Source organism: Stegostoma tigrinum, chromosome 11 (genome assembly GCF_030684315.1).
Source record: "Stegostoma tigrinum isolate sSteTig4 chromosome 11, sSteTig4.hap1, whole genome shotgun sequence".
Classification (NCBI taxonomy): domain Eukaryota; kingdom Metazoa; phylum Chordata; class Chondrichthyes; order Orectolobiformes; family Stegostomatidae; genus Stegostoma; species Stegostoma tigrinum.
Window position 1 is genome coordinate 61,631,134 of NC_081364.1, and position 22,212 is coordinate 61,653,345.

A 22,212-nucleotide genomic window follows, 5' to 3' on the forward strand; every position below is an offset into this window, starting at 1 on the left:
CTACCTTTCAATTTTCTTTCATTTGGAGGGGTCACTAAGTGAATTTCACACATATAAGATTTGCCACAACAACAAACATGAATTCCAGAAATAATCAATTCCAAAGCAATAAACTGACAATTTACATGAGTTATTGATTAAAAAGAAACGTTCGAGGAAGTATCAAGTATCAGAGATAACTAATAAAATATTTTTTGGTCTTCTAGGTTAAAAAGCAAAAGGTAGAGAGAAAATGATAATACCCCAAGTCCTGACCCGAGGGAAGAGGTGGAGTCCGTGTTCCCAGCTGCCCTTGGAATTCATGTTTTGGCCTTCCAGCCTGAGGCTTCCTCCTTTCCCAGCAGGCTTTGTTAGGCCAAGAAGAATGGGAGAATGGGGCGGTGTCTCAGTTTCACTCAGGCACTCACTTACACAGACCACCAATCCACCCTCTGACACCCACACCCATCCTGGAGGCTCGCTGATACAACCACTGCGAAGCAATGCAGGGTGGCTTTGAATGTGCCAACAGGCACTTCCTCCTGGCTGATCCTCCCCCTGTCATGGGGCATGCTCTTGCTGTAAACACCGTTCCTTGTCAACTTCCTGTCTCCTCCCCAAACCTGCCAACTCTTCAGCCCGACTCAGCCTCGCCAGCCCCCAACTCATTCCTTTTCTCCTCGGGCAGACGAATCCCTGGCACCCTCTCAATCCGTGGCCTGTAGACTTGCTGGTGCAGTTTCAGACCTCGAACTGCTCCTTTCAAGTACAGACTGCTTTCCTTGCCACTGGGCTTATCAACAACAAATACCAGAGACAACAGGGCTCTAATTAAAGGAACTGCTCCTTGCAAAATCTTCTAGTGACGCTTACCTGCATTTTAAACAGCAGCTCAGTGGGCCCCATAGGACCCCTCAGTGGGCCACTGGCTGCCTGTTGGACAAGCCTGTGTTAGAACCTGCGGGGACTTGGTAAGGGACACAGACCTTACATACTGCACCTGGAATTAGTCAGTTCACACTTGGACCTTAGTCAAAGAAGGTTCAAAATAAAGTGCAAAAATCTGAAGGAGATACTTAAAATCCACCATGGAAAGTACAGCAAAATAAATTATGATCGCACCAGAGGATGTGCAAATGAGGATGGAACTGTTTAACTGTGAGAAGTTGGACAGGCTCGGGTCGTCTTCTTTAGAGCAGAGAAGGTTGGGCAGGGTGAGGGGAACCAAACTGAGGTGGATCAGTTGTGAAAAGCACAGACGGGATGGATAGAAATCAGATGGTTCCCTCCCTAACCAGGTCAATAACAAGTGGGGCTTAATTTTAAGGTGGAGGACACGAGATTTTGAGAGGGTTTGAGGAAAACTTCTCCACAAAGAGGAGCTGGAATACTGTGCCTGGGAGGATAGCTAAGGCGGGAAACATCACAACTTTACAATAAGTGTACTTGGATGGGCACTTAAAATGTCATAACATTCAAGGCTATGGGCCAAATGCTGGAAAGCAGGACTTGTGTAGATTTAGAGTAGCTTGGTGGGCTGAAGGGCCATTTCTGTACTATATGATTCTATAATATTTATCACAATGTATTTTGGGGCACAAATAACAAGGTTACTTGCATCTTTTGTTAAAATGCCTAATATTTCCAGTATTATGCCTATGAGGTCTTATGGAGACTGCAATCAGGTCTGGACTGTAATAAAACAAAGGTAAGCAGGCAGTAATACGTTGGGAGATCTAGTTTCTGGTGAACAGTATTCACCTTGTCAAATGTACTCCTCTTCTGGAGTAAACGAGATAACAAAGTGCGGAGCTGGATGAACACAGCTGGCCAAGCAGCATCTTAGGAACACAAAAGCTGACATTTCGGGCCTAGACACTGCATCAGAGGGGGTCTAGGCCCGAAACGTCAGCTTTTGTGCTCCTAAGATGCTGCATTGGCCTGCTGTGTTCATCCAGCTCCGCACTTTGTTATCTCGGATTCTCCAGCATCTGCAGTTCCCATTATCTCCTCTTCTGGAGTACTGTGTACAGTTCTGCTTACCCTGCTCTATCTATGGAGGATATTTATTAAATTAGAGAGAGTTCAGGAAAGATTTACTTGGATGTTGTGGGAACAGAAGATTTGAGTTATAAAGATAGGCTGGGATTTTTTTCACTAAAGCGTAGGAGGTTGAAGGGATGGGGAACTTTAAAAAGGTTTGTGAAATCATTGACAAGTTGAATATCAAGGGTCATTTCCCGAGAGTAGGGGATTTCAAAACTAGGGGGGCATCTTTTTAAGGCGAGAGGAGAAAGATATAAAACATGAGAGGCAACTTTTTTTTAAACACACACACACACACACACACACACAGTGGTTTGTGTGTAGAATGAACTGCGAGAGGAAGTGGTGGATGCAGGTACAATTACAACATTTAGAAGACATTTGGGTAAGGACATGAATAGGAAAGGTTTGGAGGGATATGGGCCAAACACAGGGAGGTGGAACTACTTTGGTTTGGGAGCATGGTTTGCATGGACTAGATGGGCTGAAGGGTCTGTTTCTGTTCTTTATGACTGTATGGCATCAACACATCACAATCTCACCAAACGACTTTCCATTTCAAACGCAGGAACTGTTTCCTTTTAATCCAGACCGGTTTTAACTGATCACTGACTACACCCAACGTTTTTTTTTTAAAAAGTGCTCTTTAATTTGAACTGGCATTTAACTCAAAATCGGAATTGTTACCCTTTGAATAAACAGGGCTTTATTCCACAGTTTTGGTTTATTCCCACGGTAGTTCATCGCAGGTCAAGCAACCTAGTTCCTTCAGGTACTCAATCAGTGGCCAGACGTGTAACAGTGGTCCTTTAGCAAATCCCCTGTAAAAATGCACTTCCAAAGACAACAGGGAATTCGGAGGAAAGTTTGAATTTGGATGGTGCACAACGGAGAGACGATAAAATGGAGCAAATTCAGACAGTGTTTACAGAATGACGAACAAGGTTGTAATTCCCATGTATTCAGAACTGTCCTGCTTGCAAGCATTGAACACTGCTGGGAACAGCACACAGATCCTGTCTACAGTTGGTTCATTATTAGAAGGCAGCTGCTTCATACCAGTGGCCCCACTACTGACTGATCCCATGCAAGGTTTTGGTGGATGGTTGACGGTTCAACTTTTCAAACCAGACCCGAAGTTAGTGTAATTATCTTGCATTCCAGCCGCGTGTCCGTAAAGGGAATGCACAGCTCCGCCAGCTGAATCCAGCACACGCAACCTCAGTCAAGAGCTGCTGTTTGCCAGTCTTGCAGGGATGGGTGGGTCAATGCTGAAGGCGCAGGTGCCTGGGCGCACGTGGGGCTGCAAGTGTCACTGTCGCTTAGCTTTGTACGGCCGGGAACGTTTCCGCCTGTCTGGCTTGCGCTGTTTGTGAAGGCGCCCGATACTGACGCCCTGTCTCCTCCGCACTGAGATGTTCTGCTCTACGAGGCTGGCCAGCATTCCTGTCGGGAAATTGAAACAATGGTAATCAATAACTCAGGGATCCGTTAGATTGGATGCTCATCTTAGGGAGCAGTGACCTGAGAAACATTTCCATTCCACATTGTGGAGTGTGACCCTGTTGGCTAACCACATCGTTTTCCCCACATGAACTAGCACCCAGACTACCCACACAATAATATTCTTGACCAATACTAACATCAAATTACAAATGTCCATCTGGGAAGGGATGAGGAGCCTGGAAGGTGTGGTTTCCATTCAAAGTACTGGACATTTTTCTTTTGATTACATTCTCTGCATGAGCTGAGCTGCTAACACTGCACTGCCCACAGATGACTTGAGTGATTTTAACTGACTTAAAGGTCCTACCCACAAGTTTCCTCATCGCAACATTACATGTGCAACAATGTTCATGGTTTTGAGTTGTTAAAGTAAAAATGCTCCCTCCAGGCTTTCATGCTGTTAACATTGTGCGCTCATTATGAAAGTAGATTTTAGCACTGATGATTGAAACACTACAGAGCTTATTGTTCTTACTGAGGACGGGGCTAGGTTAGAAAAGGAGCAAATAACACTTGCACCATGAGGGTGCACTCTGCAAGGGCAGAAAGATGACAATGCACAGGTTAACTTTAAGACACAGCTTTTACTAACTCCCAGTGCATATATTAAGTCAAGGTTTAGTGCCATAAAGTGTCACGTTGAAGGATGCAAAGTTGTTGAGACTGCAACATGCCATGCACTTGTATACAGAAACCAGAAGGTCAGGCTATAAATTAACCATAAGTGGTTATTTGTAGCAATGCTCTTCCCTATTGGTAAGGACCTCAAACAGCCTTAAGGTTTTGACAAACAGTCCCTTACCTTCTTGAGAAAGCATAGAGATGAACGTACAGATGAACTCATCATAATTGTGGGTTCTTCGCTGGTCATCAATCTGGTCAAAAGTGGTACAAAGAAATGGTTACTGAGAAACTGCTTATTAAAACGTCAGTGAAACAAATAAGTGACAATTTAATACCTGACGCCCAGCAGTGACATTTTACCTAATATATGTCGATTGTTACAGCTCAGCTGTAGCCCCAGCAATTCAAAGATTATTTTCCCCTTCATTTTTTCCACTTCCATTGAAGTCAAGGAAGACGAGAAAAACAACTTACAGCCTTGCTTCCTTCCCGCAAGACTTGAACCAAAAACAAACTTGGGCAGGATCCAAAACAGGCAGCTGATTTGCTACCAGCCATTCTGTTTGGTTGCTGAAGTGAAAGGCCATTCCCAGTGACTCAGGTTGGACTGTCGGTCAAGAATGCATCTTTCTCAGAGGTGAATGCAAAACATGAGAAGTTTGAGATTGAGTGGCTGACAGTACAAATTGCTTGCACTGTATATATTCGGTGTGAGTGAGAGAACATTAGAGAAAGAGAGAGAGATATTAGCTATCATTTCCGTTCACCTTATACTTCTTGCGTTTTTCCACTTCCTCCTTAAGGCATATCTCACAGTTAGAGATCTCGGCCTCCACGCATTTCAATAATGCCAACAGCTCCTGGGAACGACACAAAAATTGGTAAAGGGGAAAGGGGCTGCATTTCCAGAAAGGACTCAGCTCGCTCCCAATTAATACAACACCATCTCTCTGTCTCCACCTATTAAAAAGTAAAGTGTAACAAATACAGAAACAAAATGATTCCAGCTTTGCTTTTCATTAAAGTTTGACTTTTCTCACTGCCTGAGCGTAAATGTGCCTTAATTGTGTTTATCATAGATTGTTGCCTTATCCACTCACTAACTACAAATATAAATGGCCATCACTGCATATAGTAAATCAACCTGAATACTGTCTCTTGAAGCAATTCACACCTGGATAGTCAGGGGAACACTCTCTTCCCTTACCACTGTTATGCAAGGATTGTGTGTGTGTGTGTGTGTGTGTGTGTGTGTGTGTGTGTGTGTGTGTGTGTGTGTGTGTGTGTGTGTGTGTGTGTGTGTGTGTGCGCGCGCGCGGCGGGGTGGAGTCAGGGAGGTGGAGACAGACAGAGAGACTTGTGGGAACACTGGACTGAGAAGGTGGAGGCAGATATTTTAATCTTCTGGCATTTTTAAAAACTGCTACTGCTTTATTTTTCTACTAAGAATTAGCCCACAATGATCAGTTGGTCCATGCTGACCATTTTAAAAGAAACGAGGATTTAAAGGGACCTTGCCACTGTTACCACAGAGTCCTGGTCTCACAGCACGCAACCTCCAGAATCTCATCTCTCAGTCTCACTGCGGGTCGTGTTCCACTGAGTGGGAAGCACTGCCCTAGCTGCGGAATCGATATGATTAATTGCCGTAGTAACCAGAAAGTCAATACAATTGCACAGGTTTGCAGCCATCCCAAGTAAGAGAATAACATTTGCAAAAACACAGTTGATGATATTTAACTAGACCTAGCTTGCTCTCTCCTTTGTTGAAGTGGATACCTCTTTTGAGGTTATATTTCAGGGTTGTCAGATATTTACTATTACCGTGGCCTGTCACTCATAACCAAAGTCCATCTAACATCGCTTACTGAAAGCATCAGTTACAGATTTCTAGTTAACTCTGAGTCTTCTTAAGGGAGGTGAAACTAGCTTTACAGAACTTACCACTGCTCTGACACCAAGACAAGCTAGAATGAAGAACAGATTATACTTGGAACGTTCTTTCATGTGGTAGATTATTTTTTTCTTTATTCATTCATGGGATGAGGGCGTCGCTGGCTACGTAGCTTTTATTGCCCATCCCTAATTACCCAGAGGGAGGCTAAGAATCAACCACAATGCTCTGGGTCTGGAGTCACATGTAGGCCAGACCAGGTAAGGATGACAGTTTCCTTCCCTAAAGGACATTAGTGAACCAGACGGGATTTTCCAACAATCGACAATGGATTCACGGGCATCATTGGATTCTTAATTCCAGATATTTATTGAATTCAAATTCCACCAACTGCCGTGGCGGGATTCGAACCCTGAATGTTATCTGGGTCTCTGGGATTAACGGTCCGCCGATAATACAACTGGGCCATTGCCTCCTCCGCTAAGTCTTCCTTTTTGGTGACTTCACCAGGTTGACACCTCATTTCTAGGTATGCTTGGTGATGCTCCTGGCATGCCCTCCTGCACTCTCAACCAGGGTTGGTTCCTTGGCTTAATATAATGGTATAATAGGGGATATGTCAGGCCACGAGGTTGTGGATTGTTTTAGAGTTCAGCTGCTGCTGATTGTCCACAGCTTCTCGTGTGTGCCCAGTGTGTTCAAAGTCTATCTCATTTAGCACCGCAAAGCACCAGGCACGATGGAGGGCATTCCCATAAAGCCAAGAGATAATGGGAACTGCAGATGCTGGAGAATCCAAGATAACAAAAGTGTGAAGCTGGATAAACACAGCAGGCCAAGCAGCATCATAGGAGCACAAAAGCTGACGTTTTGGGCCTAGACCCTTCATCAGAGAGGGTCTAGGCCCAAAACGTCAGCTTTTGGGCTCCTGAGATGCTGCTTGACCTGCTGTGTTCATCCAGCTTCACACTTTGTTATCCCATAAAGCCAAGACTTTGTTTCCACTCTTACCAATCTGTCATTGACAGATGTATCTGCAACAGGCAGCAGACCCAGTCCAGTAGCAATGTCCTTTAGGACTTGGCTAGTTCAGTCAGGAGAGCTGCTCACTCTTGCTGATGGGCAGTAAGTTTTGCATGATCATGAGGAGGAGATCACATCCGAAATAAGTACACAGTTCAGGAATTTTGGACACAGCGTGGGAATTCAGTGCAGAAGTGCAGAGCAGCTTTTTTGCAGGCTATTTGGTTCATAGTTTGTAATGTCTTTTAACAGTATACACTGAAGTCCAGGATCGGAGCTCAGCATAAAACAAAGCATGATATCACTGTAAAACTGTAAGCCCTTCGATTGAAAATGACAACTATTTTGACTGTTGGCAATAGGTTATTTTCAGATTGAAGGTAAATGGAAGAACTACATACAAATTAAAACTAAAAGACCAGAAGGAAATTCTTAAAATAAAAATTTTAGAACTAAGTTAACAAAATAGATATGCAGGGACAAGTGATGTGTTGTACGTGCATGATGTGGGATTTGGTGAACCCAACTGTAGTTTATAGTGACTACATCAGGAACAAGTGTCAGCTGCTTGAGGATCTCTGGCTCAGAGTTGATGGGCTAGAGTCCGAGATTCAAACGCAGCAACACATCAGAGAGAGAGAGAGTTACCTGGACACTGTTGTTTCAGGAAGCAGTCACAGCTTTTAGATCAACTACCAAGAATCTGGTCAGTGGTCAGGGGACAGGAGGGTGTAACTATGAGTGAGGCAGATAGAGGGATCCAGGAGGTAGTGCTGAAGAAGCCTCAGTCCTTGAGCTTGTCTAACAGGTTTGAGATTCTTGTTCCTTGTGTATGAGAGTGAGGGCTGCAGGGAGGATGATCAAATTGACTATAGCACCATAGTACGGAGCTATTCAAGGGGTGGGGTGGAGAAAAGAGAAATGTAGTTGTGAACGGGCATAGTATAGGCAGGTGAACAGCACTGTTCACTATGACCAGGACTGAGAGTCCCAAAAACCCTCTGGTGCCTTGGTTAATGATATCTCATCGGGACTGCAGAGGAACTTGGAATAGGAGGGGAAAGATCCACTTGTCATGGCCAAGATAGATACAATATTGGTAGAAAGAGGAGAGTGATTCTGCTGAGGGAATATGAGCAGCTAGGGGCTAAATTAAAAAGCACAATCAAAAATGCAATAATATCTGGATTAATATCTGAGCCACAAGCAAATTTGCACTGGGTCAACAAAATTAAAGAGGTAAATGCGTGGCTCAAAGACTAGTGTGGGAGATATAAGTCTGAATTCATGAGACATTGGCACCAGTACTGAAAAGGCTGTTCCAATGGGACAGGCTCTACCTGAATCATGCTAGGATCACAGTCCTAGCAAACTGGATAGCTTGGGATGTTGTTAGGGCTTGAAACTAAATAGCGTGGGGGAGCTGTAGTTAAGGCTTGAAACTAAGTAGTGGGGTGGGGAGGTCAGTTGCATGGAAAAATTATAAAACCGAAGATAAAGGAGAAGGTAGGATTGCAGGATATTAATGGGGTGGATTGTTAACAGAAAATAGAAGGAATGGACAGAATGTGTGAATGTGACATTGTACCAAGAAACCAGAACTGTGCAGGGAAAGTGAACAATGAAACAAACTTAAAGGCTTTGTATCTTCATGCAGGAAACTTTCGGACTAAGGTAGACAAACCAACGGCTCAAATTGAATTGAATGAATATGATCTTGTAGTTACTGCAGCAACATGGTTACAAGGAGATCAAAATGGGGAACCTAACATCCAGGAACATTTGACCCTTAGAAGAGACAGGAGTGATGGAAAAGTTGGTGAAGTAGCACTACTAATAAGAGATGAAATTCTAACAGTTGTGGGAGATCATCTAGACTCGGATTATGTAGTGGTGATAATGGGATTATGTAGTGTCTGTTTTACGGGAGGTTAAGAAAAAAGACATTGGTGAGAGTGGTAGAGAGATACCCCAATGAGTAGCCACTTTGTGGGCAAGACTATGAATCAACAATAATAGGTTCATGCAAAAAAAATTGAGTGATAATTATGGGTTACTTTAAACTTCATGTTGATTGGGTTAATCAAATTGGAAAGGGTTGCAATGACAATTACTTCAGAGTGCATTAATAATAGTTTCCTAGTCCCAACAGGGAGTGGACTACCTTGGAACTGGTAATGGACAATGCGGCAAGTTTAATAAATTACCACTGAGTAAAAGATCACCTAGGAAGTAGCATGATAGAATTTACTATTCAGTTTCAGAGTGAGAAACTTGGGTCAGAAACAACTGTGTTTAACATATTAAAAGGGAATTATAATGAAATGAGGATAGAGTTAGCTAACGTTTGCTGCGCAGATAGTATGGCAGGAATGACAGCAAGGAAGCAGTGGCAGACATTTAAGGAGGTAATGCATGACTCAGCAAAAATACATCCTGGTAAAGAGAAAAGATTCTAAGAAAGGGATAAACCAATAATGGCCCACTTATGAAGTTAAGGAATGTATAAAGTTAAGGAATGTATAAAGTTGAAGGTGAATAGAAGGAGGCCACATGAAGGTGAGACCAGATAAGGACATTAGTTTCCTTCCCTAAAGGACATTAATGAACCAGATTGATTTTTATGACAACCAACTGGTTTCATGGTCATTGTGGTAAGATTTTTACTGATTCAAATTCCATCTTCTGCCATGGCGGGATTTGAATCCAGATCCTCCTAACATTCTGGATTACTAATTTAGCGACAATACCATGAGGCCATCATCTCCTCGAGAAGACCCTGGCATCACAGATGCCAGTTTTCAGCCAACTCAATCCATTTCATGTGAATCAAAAGGTTGGAGGCATGGGATCTGAACTCTGACAGCATTTTGCCAATAGTACTTAAGACACATGTTCCAAATCTTGGCACTCCCCTCGCGAAGCTCTTTCAGTATTGTCACAACACTAGCATCTACTTGATGATATGGAAAATTGCCCAGGTATGTCTATACACAAAAAAAAAGGACAAATCCAACCCGGCAATCACTGGCCCATCAGTTTACTTTTGATCATCACTAAAGGGATGGAAAGTGTCTACTGTAGTTGCCCGTGGCAGAATATGACAAAATAACTATAGGGGTTTTCATTTTAACGGGCACAGACAATCGAAGGAAATTTTAGCTGATGTATCATTTCATTTAGCTCAAATCATGGCCTTCGCAGCCAGACAACAAAATGTCTGAGTCTTAACTAAGATAGGACTAGAATACAAACAGTAAGACTCTGAAAAGGCAGCTGAGGTGAAAACCATCTGATTTGAGATTTCTGTTTTTTAAATGAAGTAGAAATAGTTGAGACTTCTTAGATAACTATAATTACATATAACAGTTGACACACATTTATACAAGAATAGAAGCTTAAATTTATTAGACGTTGGGGAATTCAATTTCTGAAAGCAGTCAGCCTTGGGTACAGAGGCTAGTTTCAATAAACACCCTTGAAGAAACTTATTTCTCCATTAACAAAGATTAGAACACAAAGGTATAAACAGGATAACCTCAAGAGATAAAAAACATAGCCGGGGAGGGGGGAACAATTTTGAAACATAATAAACAACTGCTGCTTTACCAGCCCGATAAAGGGAAAGCTGCTCCTGAAATTGTTAGCTATGTCACAGAAACATAGTATTAGGTTTAAGTGTGAATAACTTTATAAATAATTTTATATTAGAGCTGATATTACAAACATTACAACAACTGGTAGAAATTAATTTTTTTTAATCTTTTGTACTAAGATCAGTAAGGGATATGAATTGCATGACCGAATTTGAAAACTCATTAGTAATAAGCAAGTATATGATGCAGCTGGCAAATGTCTAGGAAGGCACATCACAGTCAGTGTTAGAATGTGGTCAATAATTGTAACAGCCCAAGGATACTTGATAGGGGTCTGCCAAACATCACAAGACGATGGAAGGACCTAAGGTGGACCATGAAATTGTCCACTATTGATCATGTATTCAAAGTATTGGATGTGTAGATCAGACCGGACATGGCAGGGCAACTATGTCAATGTTGCATGTACCCATGGTAACGTGCTTTATATAAATATCCTCTACTTTATTGGGAAAGATAGTGTCACTGACCTCTTATCTGAGCTGTGGTCAACCGGGCAGCTGGGCACCAAGTGAAAGCCAGATTTGGAGCGGTCTCTGGCCTCTCCCAGCATGTGGTAAAGGAACTCTGGATAGAGATTGATTTGTGCTACTGGACGTGGAACTCAGTCTCCTCTTTAAAATCCCTCTCCAATAGTGTCATCAACAGTGCTATCAAGCATCATGTGCTCAGCAATAACTTGCTGAATGGCATCCAGTGGGGTTCTGTCAGGGGCACTCAGCTTCTGACCTCCTTATAGCCTTGGTTTAAAGGTGGACAGAAGAGCTGAATTCCAGAGGTGATATCAAGGCCGCATTCTACCGAGTGTGGCATCAAGGAGCACTGGCAAAACAGGAGTCAGTGGGAATTGGGGGCAAAAATCTCTGCTGGTTGAGGCCAGACTTGGCACATAGGAAGATGATTGCGGTTGTCAGAGGTCAGTCACCTCAGCTCCAGGACATCTCTGCAGACCTTCAGGGTGGTGTCCTAGGCTCAATCACCTTCAGCTGCTTCATCAATGATCCATCCATCATAAGGTCATCATAGGGGTGTTTGCTGACAACTGTACAATGTTCAGCACAATTTGTGACTCCTCAGATATTGAAGTAGTTCACGTTCAAATGCGGCAAGTCCTGGATAATATCCAAGTTTGGGCTGACAAATGGCAAATAACATTCCTGTCACACAGATGCCAGGCAATGACCATCTCCAGAAAGAAAGAATCCAACCAATGCCCCTTGACATTCTAATGGCATTACCTTCACTGAATTCCCTACTATCAACTTCCTGGGGGTTGCCATTGACCAGAAACTCAACTGTACTTCCACATTAGCACAGTGGTTAGAAAAGCAGGTCAGAGGTTTGGAATCCTGCAATGAGTAACTGCCTTCCTGATTCCCCAAAGACTATCCACCAGCTGCAAGGCACAAGCTAAAAATATTGCAGCTCTAAGAATACTCAAGAAGCCTGACACCATCCAGGACAAAGCAGTCCACTTGATTGGCACCATACTCACAAACGTCCACTCCTTCTACCATGATGTGCATGGCAGCAACTCACCAAGGTTCCTTACATAGCACTTACCAAACCCATGACCACTACCATCTAGAAGGACAAGGGCAGCAGATACATGGGAACATTATCAGCTGCAAGTTACCCTCCAAACCACTCGCCGTCCTGATTTAGAAATACCTCACTGTTCCTTCAGTGTCACTGGATCAACATCCTGGAATTCTCTCCCTATGGCTTTGAGGGTCTACCTATAATATATGAACTGCAGCAGCTAAAGAAAGTAGCTCTCCACCACCTTCTCAAGGGCTGTTAGGGACAGGCAATAAATGCTGGTCCAGCTGGCAACTCCCACATCCCATTAGTGAATGAAAAAAATGCTGCTCATAACCAGATAGTGCGATAACCTACTTATCTATGTGAATCATTCCATCAATTAAACAGGTATTAGTCACTTACTTTAGGGGAATATTTTTCTGCAATATTTTGTTCATTTGTTCCACTCCCTGAATATTTCTCCTTCCTGTCGCAGGACCCGGGGGACTCTTTTCCATCCTCCATTTTAACTTCCGTCAGTCTGTCTGCACAGTGAGGTAATGGTGAGCTTTTGATGGAGTCTGTTTTCTGTTGCTCTACAACCAAAGAGGTGACAGTTTAAAATAACATATGTCCAAATAGCAGTTAACAAACTTTTCCTAAACATTTGATATTCAATACCAGGGGAGATCAACTACGATTAGAGAGAGTGGTCATAAATTTGGAATTCCTCGTATTCTCAGGGTTTCAACAATGTCAGTCACCTTCTGGATCTTAGCTTCATTAAGACTGCCCCTGCACTATGTAGTATCTAATTATACAATAGCACTATCCAGAAGCCTAGAAAATGAACACCTTGGGACAGGGACTGGATATGGGGATGGGCTTAGATTAGATCACAGGTCGGTGCAACATCGAGGGCCGAAGGGCCTGTTCTGTGCTGTATTGTTCTATGTTCTATATTAGTGTCGTTCAGAGGTGCCCCATTTGCACTTGGCAATTCTGTCGGTAGGCTTATATATGTACTCCATCTTCACACAGACAAACTGAGCAACCTCTTGGAATATTAAGGTTATCATAGAATATGTTGAGATCAATGTAGAAGGTGGACTTAAAATGAGTAAGGAGTAACAAATTCCTGTGGGGAGGTTAACATCTATTCTCAGAAGTGCTGCTGCAGTAAAAACTGGGGACAAACTGGACACTTGCCAGTGGGACTCACTATTTAGCACTGCATCAATACTGGGTCAAAAAGACTACAGTGATGTTGAGGGGTAGATGAGCAGAATGTCTCCTTATTTGATCTTCATGTGTACCATGTCCCCTATTTCTTTCCCTCCACTCTCCTTCTCTTCACCTTTCTTTGGTTCAAACGCCAGTCTATTCCCTCCATCTCTTCTGAAATTGATGGCATCAGTTTTTTTCTCTAACTGCTCCTCATGCGCTGACTCTTGCTGGGAATTTCCAGCTGTGCCAACAGTCATCCACTATCTCAATGATGTGGCCACTACATATTACTGCAAATACCTACTGCCTGTCTGGAACTAAAGCAGAACTTGGCTCAGAGCTCAATTGATAATATTTCTGCCAATTTGTCAGGAGGTTATGGGTTCAATATCCACTCCAGGATTTGAGAAAGCTTTCTGGAAAAGGCTGTTATGATGAGACACTAACCTCAGGGTGCAAAGAATCAGAAGGCACTATTCAGAGAGATACAAACGCACTGCACTGAGCAAATCCCTGCTTTGACCAACACAACCCACAAGTGGTCATTTGTCTCACTTACTGTTTCAGGGATTGTGATGGCTGTGTTAATCTGGATAACATCTGTGCACACTTGTAAAAGCAACTGACTGGATGTGAAAACCTTCCACTGTTCCTCAGTTGTTTTACCCATTAGCAGAGATTCCCAGTTCACTGTGGACAATCTCTGCCTCATGAAAGTCTGCCTTACTTAATACAAAATTCTAGTATCCGCTTTGCTTATGTCTTGCAAATGTTACATGAAACTCGATCACATTATGATCACTACTTGACAAATGCTCACCAACAATTAGATCACTAATTAAATCAGGATCACTGCTCATTACTAGATCCATTATTGCTTCGCCCCTTGTTCCATCCAACTCACATTACTCCTGGAAACTTTCCCAGACACACTCAAGAACTTCATAACCTTTCTGGCAGATGTTTGTTGGGTCTTTCCTAATCCATGTTGAGATCAAAAGCCTCCATTAATATGATTCTGCCCTTGTTATGTTGTTGTCTAATTCCAGCATTTATACAGTCCAGCACTTCAGCTGCTATTAGGTGGTCTATATAAGACACCTATTGTGGTTTTAATGTCACCAGATCAATGATTCAGATGTCAATACTCTGGGACAACAGTTCAAATCCAATCACAGTAGCTGGCAGAGTTTAAATGCAATTCGTATTAAATCTGGAATTGACAGCTTGCCTCAGCTATAGCGACCATGAAACTAACATTGATTGTTATGGAAGCATGCCCTAGTGGTATTATTGCTGGGTTGTTAATCCAGAAACCCAGATAATGTTCTGGGGACCCAGGTTCAAATCCTACCATGGCAGATGGTGGAACTTGAATTCAATAAGTATCTGAAATTAAGAATCTAACAAACTCTGTGAATTCATTATCAATTGTCGATTGCCAGGAAGAGCTCATCTGGTTCACTAATATCTTTTAGGGAAGGAAACTGCCATCCTTACCTGGTCTGGCCTGCATGTGACTGCAGACCCACAGCAATGTGGTTGACTCTGAACTGCCCTCTAGGCAATTAGGGATGGGTGATAAGTGCTGCCTGGCCAGTGACACCCTTATCCCATGAATGAATGAAGAAAAGAAAACAAAAAATAGAAAAAACCCATTTGGTTCACTAATGTCCTTTCAGGAAGGAAATCTGCCGTCTTGTCTGGTCTGGCCTCTTAGTGACTCCATACCTCCAGCAGCAAGCTGACTTTTAACTTCCCTCTGAATGGCCTTGCAAGCGACTCAGTTCACAATTAAGGATGTGCAACAAACACTGGCTCTGTCAGCAATGCCCAGAGCACATGAAAGAATATAGAGAGAAATAAAATGGGCAGGATGCAGCTATTAGTACTTTGCAAGGATTGAATTGATGCCTCAAATATTCACTGTATTCAAGAATAACTTAGTCTATGGAATGGAAAGCCACATATTGAAATTTGCTCATGAAAGTAAGATAATGTAGATAATAGTCTAACACCATAGAAATATTGATATTGGTGGTGATTGAGAAAAACTGTGGGCCAAAGAATTAATTTACGCAAATTTGAAGCCATCTACTTTGAACCCAAAAACATGAAAAAGTGTAAGTTGGAGAGATCTAAAGGGACTGGTGGGGTTCCAAGTAAACAGATAATTAGAATGTCATTAACAAGTAGAGAAAGCAGACTAATGGAATGCTGGTCTTCACATCTGAAAGTACACAATATAAGGGTGTAGAAGTCATTCTTCAGCAATACATAGCCCTGGTTAGGCCTCACCTAGTGCACTGTGAGCAGTTCGGGGCATCACATGTCTAGAAGAATGGAGACAGTGCCAGTTTATTTAACAGAATGGTACCTGAAGCCCAGCAGAAGCTAAGCTAAAAGGAAGGTTTGAATAAATTGGTTCATTCCCCGGAATTTGGAAGATTTGGAGGCAATAGATTTGAAGTATTCAAAATTTAGGGAGATAGAGATAATGTATTTTTACTCATTGGTGAGTCGAGGACTAGAGGGTACATTTTAAAAATTAGAGGTAGATGTGGAGTTATGAAATTAGGAAACATTTCTACACAGAAAGGGTTAAATTTTCCTTCATTAGTGGTAATTCCTAGAATCCCTACAACATGGAAGCAGGCTATTCAGACTGTCAATTCCATACTGACCCTCCAAACAGCATATCCCTAAACAATATGGGCAATTTATCATGGCCAATCCATCTAACCTGCACATCTTTGGACTGTGGGAGGAAACCGGAGCACCCGGAGGAAACCCACGCAGACACGGGGAGAATGTACAAGGTCCATACCAATTGATGGTGGATTAATAGCTATTGTTAAAATAGAGATTGATATTTTTTGTTAATGAATGGTATTAAAGGATGGAGTTCGGCTAAGATCAATCGTGATCTCATTAACAGTGGAACAGGATTGAAGGGCAAGATTAGCATACTCCTCCTCCCATCTTCCTCAGTGCAGGACTTCACCCTGTCATCCCAACCTCTCATCATTTAGCTCCTACCTGTGACTCCGAGGGTCTGCAGCATTCCTTCATTGCCCAGATGCAACAGGTTTGTGCTAACAACAGGCCCGAGGTCACGGACTGCCCGGTTGTAACGCATGCAATCCAATCGGGACAGGCTTTCCTCTTCTCCGAACAGCACCTTGGAGATATGAGAAGTGACTGGACTCGAAGGACGGGTGGGGTTGGCTGAACGGATGGGAGAGCGAAGCGGAGAATTGAAAGCACTTCCGATCTCGGAGGCCGTGTCAGTGCTCTCGTTGCTGGGGGTTGGAGAAGGCTGGGAATGGGCTGCAGATGCACTGCTGCCGCTAATGGTTTTTATGGAAAGAGGAATTGACAAGTCCTTCTGGGATTCCTTTAGCTTCTCAGTCAGCACGTTGATAGTGTTGGGCTGCAGAAGGGACAGCTGCTCACTGGACCGTTGTTCCTGCAACAGATGGCTCTTCTTTTTATACCTGCGCACCAGGAAAGAAAAGGAAATTGGTAATCACTATTGGAGAGAAAGTCACAGGAAGGCCTCAGTCTCCTCAATGTCCTAGTCGAAAAATCAGCCAGGGATTCTCCACTACTGCTTATCACAAACCTAACTTCACTGGTCAGTATCCTCTTTGGGATGCCTCTAGTTCCAAGTGCTGCATGTTTGGCCTCATTGGCAACCGTGTAAATTGATCCTAAGTCTTTTGTTCTCCTGAAAACTTGATGCTGAAATATGGTACATCAAAGTTACCCGGTGACATAAATACTGGCTTGGTCAGAGCAAAACATACTGTACGTCATGCAAACTCATGAAAATCACGATAGGTGGTCATTTCTGGCCCTCAAAAGTGCCCAATCTATCTTAGATTGTCTGGGGTAAGGCATCTCAGGTGTCTGAATAACAGGTGAAGCTAGCTGCTTCATGCTGCTACTATGCAGTAGCAACAGAAGTGGTGCTTATTCCTTTGGCCATTTGCAACAAACATCCAACAGTTGGTGCGATAACAAAGTGTCGAGCTGGATGAACACAGCAGGCCGAGCAGCATCTCAGGAGCACAAAAGCTGACGTTTCGGGCCTAGACCCTTCATCAGAAAAGGGTCTGATTAAGGGTCTAGGCCTGAAACGTCAGCTTTTGTGCTCCTGAGACGCTGCTTGGCCTGCTGTGTTCATCCAGCTCCACACTTTGTTATCTCGGAATCTCCAGCATCTGCAGTTCCCATCATCTCTAACAACAGTTGGTGTGAATCTGGATTGTCCAATTGCTGGACAATCTGGTTCACATGGCGAATTATACTGACAAACAATTTAAAACTGTCACTCTGACACTCAACATAGTGCCCTTTTGCGACCTGGAAGCTAAAAATGTTGAGACACAGGCCCTATTCTTTGCAAACAGAAAGAACACATATGCGCATTGCGCCTGTTTCAACGCAGTAAAAATTGCATAGTTGTTAATGCCCTGGTCAATCAGTGTCAATCTGCCTGATTTAAAATCTTGGCAGTTAATTGCCAATCATTACTAATTACTGTTTTTACCATGGCAACACAGCTACCGATCAAAGTTCATTTGCCACCCAATCAGTCCTCTCCTCTCATGCAGGTGCCCACAGCCCTGGAAAGCCGTCAGGTTCCTCACTCTGACAAACTATCCTATGATATTTTGCTGCCTGCGATAACATGGATTGTGAACATTTTGAGATTTGGTTGTAATGACCGTTGAGTTGGCTATCCTGCAAGTCCTATTATCTGAGTATTTACACATTAAGCATCGGTGTGGTACTTCCAGATATAACAGTGAATGAAAAAGAATGGGTGTCTTCAAGAAAGGCAGGTAAAGAAGCAGATGTGGGCCTATGACCTGCAGCTGAATAAGTCTCTGATAGCTCACTAAATACAATCACCATATGACCATGTGAACATAGCTGGTAATGGTCAACGGTTATTTTACTGAGAGGAGATATCACAACCAAGTGTATTTCTTTCCTCATTCAAATTCACATTTCTCAGCAGGGGTCAATGAATTGCAATCAGCAGTGAGGATCTTGGCTGAATTTTCTGACCCTGCATCCAGGCCAACTGCAGCACCAATCTCCCGAGATGTTATCTGCTAACTCCATACACTTCAGTTCAAACTCCAAGTTGCCATATTTATCAATCCAGGCAACGTGGAAAAGCTTACTGGTATGTTAGTTAACAACTGTATGATTACAAGAAAGGATACATCGACATTACTGGCTGACAGCACAAAACAGTCCTTGGAATCACAGTTGTTCGCCCTGTTCTCTGTCTTGTTTTCTTCCGAAATGGTGACTGCAGTATGCCAATGTTAGTTAATACCTATATTCTGGAAATTGGATGCTGTGAAATCACTACGCAGTGAACAGACCTGATTGCAGTGTTGGTGTTCTGACAATCCTCCTCCTCTTCCTCATCATACTCATCATCGTTGTCTGAGTAACGGTGGTGCTGGGGGTTGGGCAGTCGACCACGACCAACACCAGATGCAAGATCTTCCTCTTCCTGTGAAAGATCAAAACAAGTCAAAACAAATGAACTGACTGCCAAGCTGCAACTCCCTATTCACGTCTAGTGGAAAGATTTCCATTTATATTGTGCCTTTTCACAACCTCAGGACTTGTTGCACAACTGGCAAACACTTCTGAGGTGTAGCCGCTGTTGTAATGTAGGAAACATAACATGTAGGATAATGACCAGATAATTTGTCTTTTGCTGATTGATGGATAAAGACACTGGCACTAGCTTGCTTCTGAAATAGTACCATGTGACTTTTAATGTTCTCTGAGAGAGAAGACAGGGCCTTGGCTTAATATCTCAGCTGATGGCACTTCCAAAAATTGTAGCACTCTCTCAGTCTGTGCTGAGGTGTCAGCCTAGGCTTTTGTGCTCAAGTCTCTACAATGGACTCAAACCACAATCTGCTGAGCACAGATGTGACAATACACTGCACTCTGGCACAACTAACATGTTAATAGCTAACTTGGCAACAGAATGGGTTCATTTTTAAATAGCTTACTCAATATACATCTAATTCTCTAGCTTCTGACACCATTTCTCTCCCTGGTTGTTCGCAACTTTGGTGTCATATTGGATCCTGAGGTGAGCTTCAAGTCACTTATCCATCCACAACAAGTCTGCCTATTTCCACCACATATATCTTCAAGGTCACTGGGCCAATTCCCTTCCTGAGAGAGCTGTGGGTATTCCTATGCCCGAAGAACTGCAGCTAACCAGGCACCTTCTCTGGGGAAACTGCAGACAGACAGTAAATTCTGGCCTAGCCAGAGGCACCAACATCACATGAACAGCCAAAAATAAATGTTAGCCATGGTTCAGTAAGTCTCAGCTTAGAGTCTGAAGAATAAGACCCAAATTAGAGATTTGCCACTGAGGTATGGCATTGACACAGGTGTTACACTATTGGAGGTGCCATGTTTCCGCCCTCTCAGGACGGCATAAGAGATTGCATTGCCTATTTTAAAATACATTAGGGTGTTAGAACTCAGACATGCAGATGGTGAAGGACAGAATTATGGCTGTGGTTTTCATAGACTTATGTACTTTTACTTATGGAGGTATGCATTTTATATCATACATCTCCAATCAAACACTCTTTATAGTTTCTAGTCCACCTGTTCAAAGACTAAATTGCACACGTCTGGAGCAGATTGAACCCAGATCTCCTACTCAGAGATATGGGCACTACTACTCTGCAACAAGAGCTCTCCTTAAAAACTCTTTGTACTTACTTTGTTCAGGGCCACTTAATTCAGAACAGGAGATTTCTCTCATTGACACACCAATATTCATCCCCAGTTATCACTACATTGCTGTTTGCGAAATCTTGCAGAATGCAAATTACGTATCAGGTTTCCTTCATTACACCAGTTATGTCAAAGAAGAATGAGGATGGGAAAAGTGAACTAATTGGCATAATTTTAAGGCAAGTGTAGGAAAAGAGCATCCAGATCATGACGAATGAGTTGAGAATGTTGCTATACAACATGTAGGAGCCATGGGTGCATAAAAACAAGTAGAAGTTAAAAAAAACACAAGAAAGCTATATAAATATATGAGAGGCTGGTTCAGCTGAAGTACTGTGTTAATTCTGGCCATCAGACTTTAAAAAAAGATGTCAAGTCAACCTAGTCAAATGCATTTCCTAGAATGCTCGAGTTGTGTGGAGAGATGGGAGAAGTTGGGTTGATCTCCATTCAGAAGCAGAGTTTAAGACCAGATTTCAGACATGCTCAAAATCATGACTGCTTTTGATAAATAAGGAGGAAGGATTTCCAGTGGCTCGGATTTAAAGGTGATTAGCAAACAGCTCGGTGCGACGGAAGAAAATACCTTTTGCACGATGAATTGTGATCACAAATGCCACGCTCAAAAGGATGCAAGAAGCAGATCCAATACTTTCAAGAGAAAACTGGAGAAATCCTTGGAGGGAAAAGCATTGCCAGGGTGGTGGTGGTTATAGAACATGGATGTACTTGGAATTTTTATTAGCTGTGTTACATCATTCGATGAAAAAGTGGTTTAATGGAAAAAGACCTAAAGAACATGCATTTATTTATCAGCTTTCACAGAATTGCTTTACACTGAGAATATTACTTTTCAAGTGCAATCACTATTGCAGGAAAACTTGTACAAAATAGCAAGGTCCCATAAAAACAGTGATAATATAAAATAAGCATATCATTTGTCCTGGTGATGCTGGTTGAGTGCTAGGTATTGGCAAGGACACTAGGGAGAATGCCCCCGCTCCTTTTAAAAACAATCATTTATATCCATCTAAGAAGGCTGTAATAGGGATGAGGATGTTGCTGGCTAGGCAGCATTTATTGCCCATCCCTAATTGCCCAGAAGACAGTTCAGAGTCAATCACATTGCTGCGGGTCTGTAGGCCTGACCAGATAAGGACGGCAGTTTGCTCCCCTAAAGGACTGAGTGAACCAGAGGAGTTCTTCCTGACAACTGACAATTGACAATGGATTCACAGTCATCATTAGATTCTTAATTCCAAAATTCAAATTCCACCATATGCCGTGGCAGGATTCATACCTGGGTCCCCAGAACGTTATCTAGATCTCTGGATTACCAGTCCAGCGATAATACCACTAGGGCATTGCTTCCCCATACACCTAGCATAGGGACGTGGGCATCTTAGGGCAGCTCGAGTTAGGGTTAGCACTGCTGCCTCACAGCACGAGGGATCTGGGTTCAATTCCAGTCTCAGGCGCGTGGGGTTTCCTCCAGGTGCTCCAGTTTCCTCCCACAGTCCAAAGATGTGCAGATTAGGTGGATTGGCCATGCTAAATTGTCCATGGTGTCCAGGTAACATGGATTAGCCATGGGGAAAACAGGGTTACAGGGATAGGGTAGGGATGGGTCTGGGTGGGCTGCTCTTCAGAGATCAATGTGAACTTGATGGGCTGGATTATGTGCTTCAACATTGTAGGGACTCCCTGATTCTGTTCTATCATTCTCTCTCTGCTGAGGGGGTTTATTCTTGATGTGCTGCACTAGAGTGCTGGCCTAGATTACATCATCAGGTTGCTTTAAAACTGCAACTTTGAGAGTGCAACATGCCAAGCCATATTTGAACCGAATGGGTTGTGTTAGCATTGCTCAGTTATTCTACACCATCCCTTCCAAATGCCAGAGAAAATGAAAACACACAGGATACCAGGTGA

At 42.9% G+C, this 22,212-nt stretch overlaps 1 protein-coding gene across 2 annotated transcripts in view; it reads right to left on the reverse strand.

Moving 5' to 3' along the window:
* Positions 1-2,670: 2,670 nt before the first annotated feature.
* The window catches only part of bap1 (BRCA1 associated protein-1 (ubiquitin carboxy-terminal hydrolase)), a 68,135-nt gene continuing 48,593 nt past the window's right edge, over positions 2,671-22,212 (reverse strand). Inside the window, exons 12-17 of one of the 2 annotated variants that reach the window (XM_048548200.1) lie at positions 18,885-19,018; positions 16,519-16,976; positions 12,676-12,848; positions 4,923-5,015; positions 4,334-4,406; positions 2,671-3,471 (exon numbers count right to left, since the gene is read on the reverse strand). In XM_048548200.1, the coding sequence (XP_048404157.1) occupies positions 3,338-3,471; positions 4,334-4,406; positions 4,923-5,015; positions 12,676-12,848; positions 16,519-16,976; positions 18,885-19,018 (1,065 nt within the window). In that variant the 3' untranslated portion in view covers positions 2,671-3,337. The remainder of the gene's footprint in view (positions 3,472-4,333; positions 4,407-4,922; positions 5,016-12,675; positions 12,849-16,518; positions 16,977-18,884; positions 19,019-22,212) is intronic. The other variant, XM_059649494.1, reaches the window with a different exon arrangement.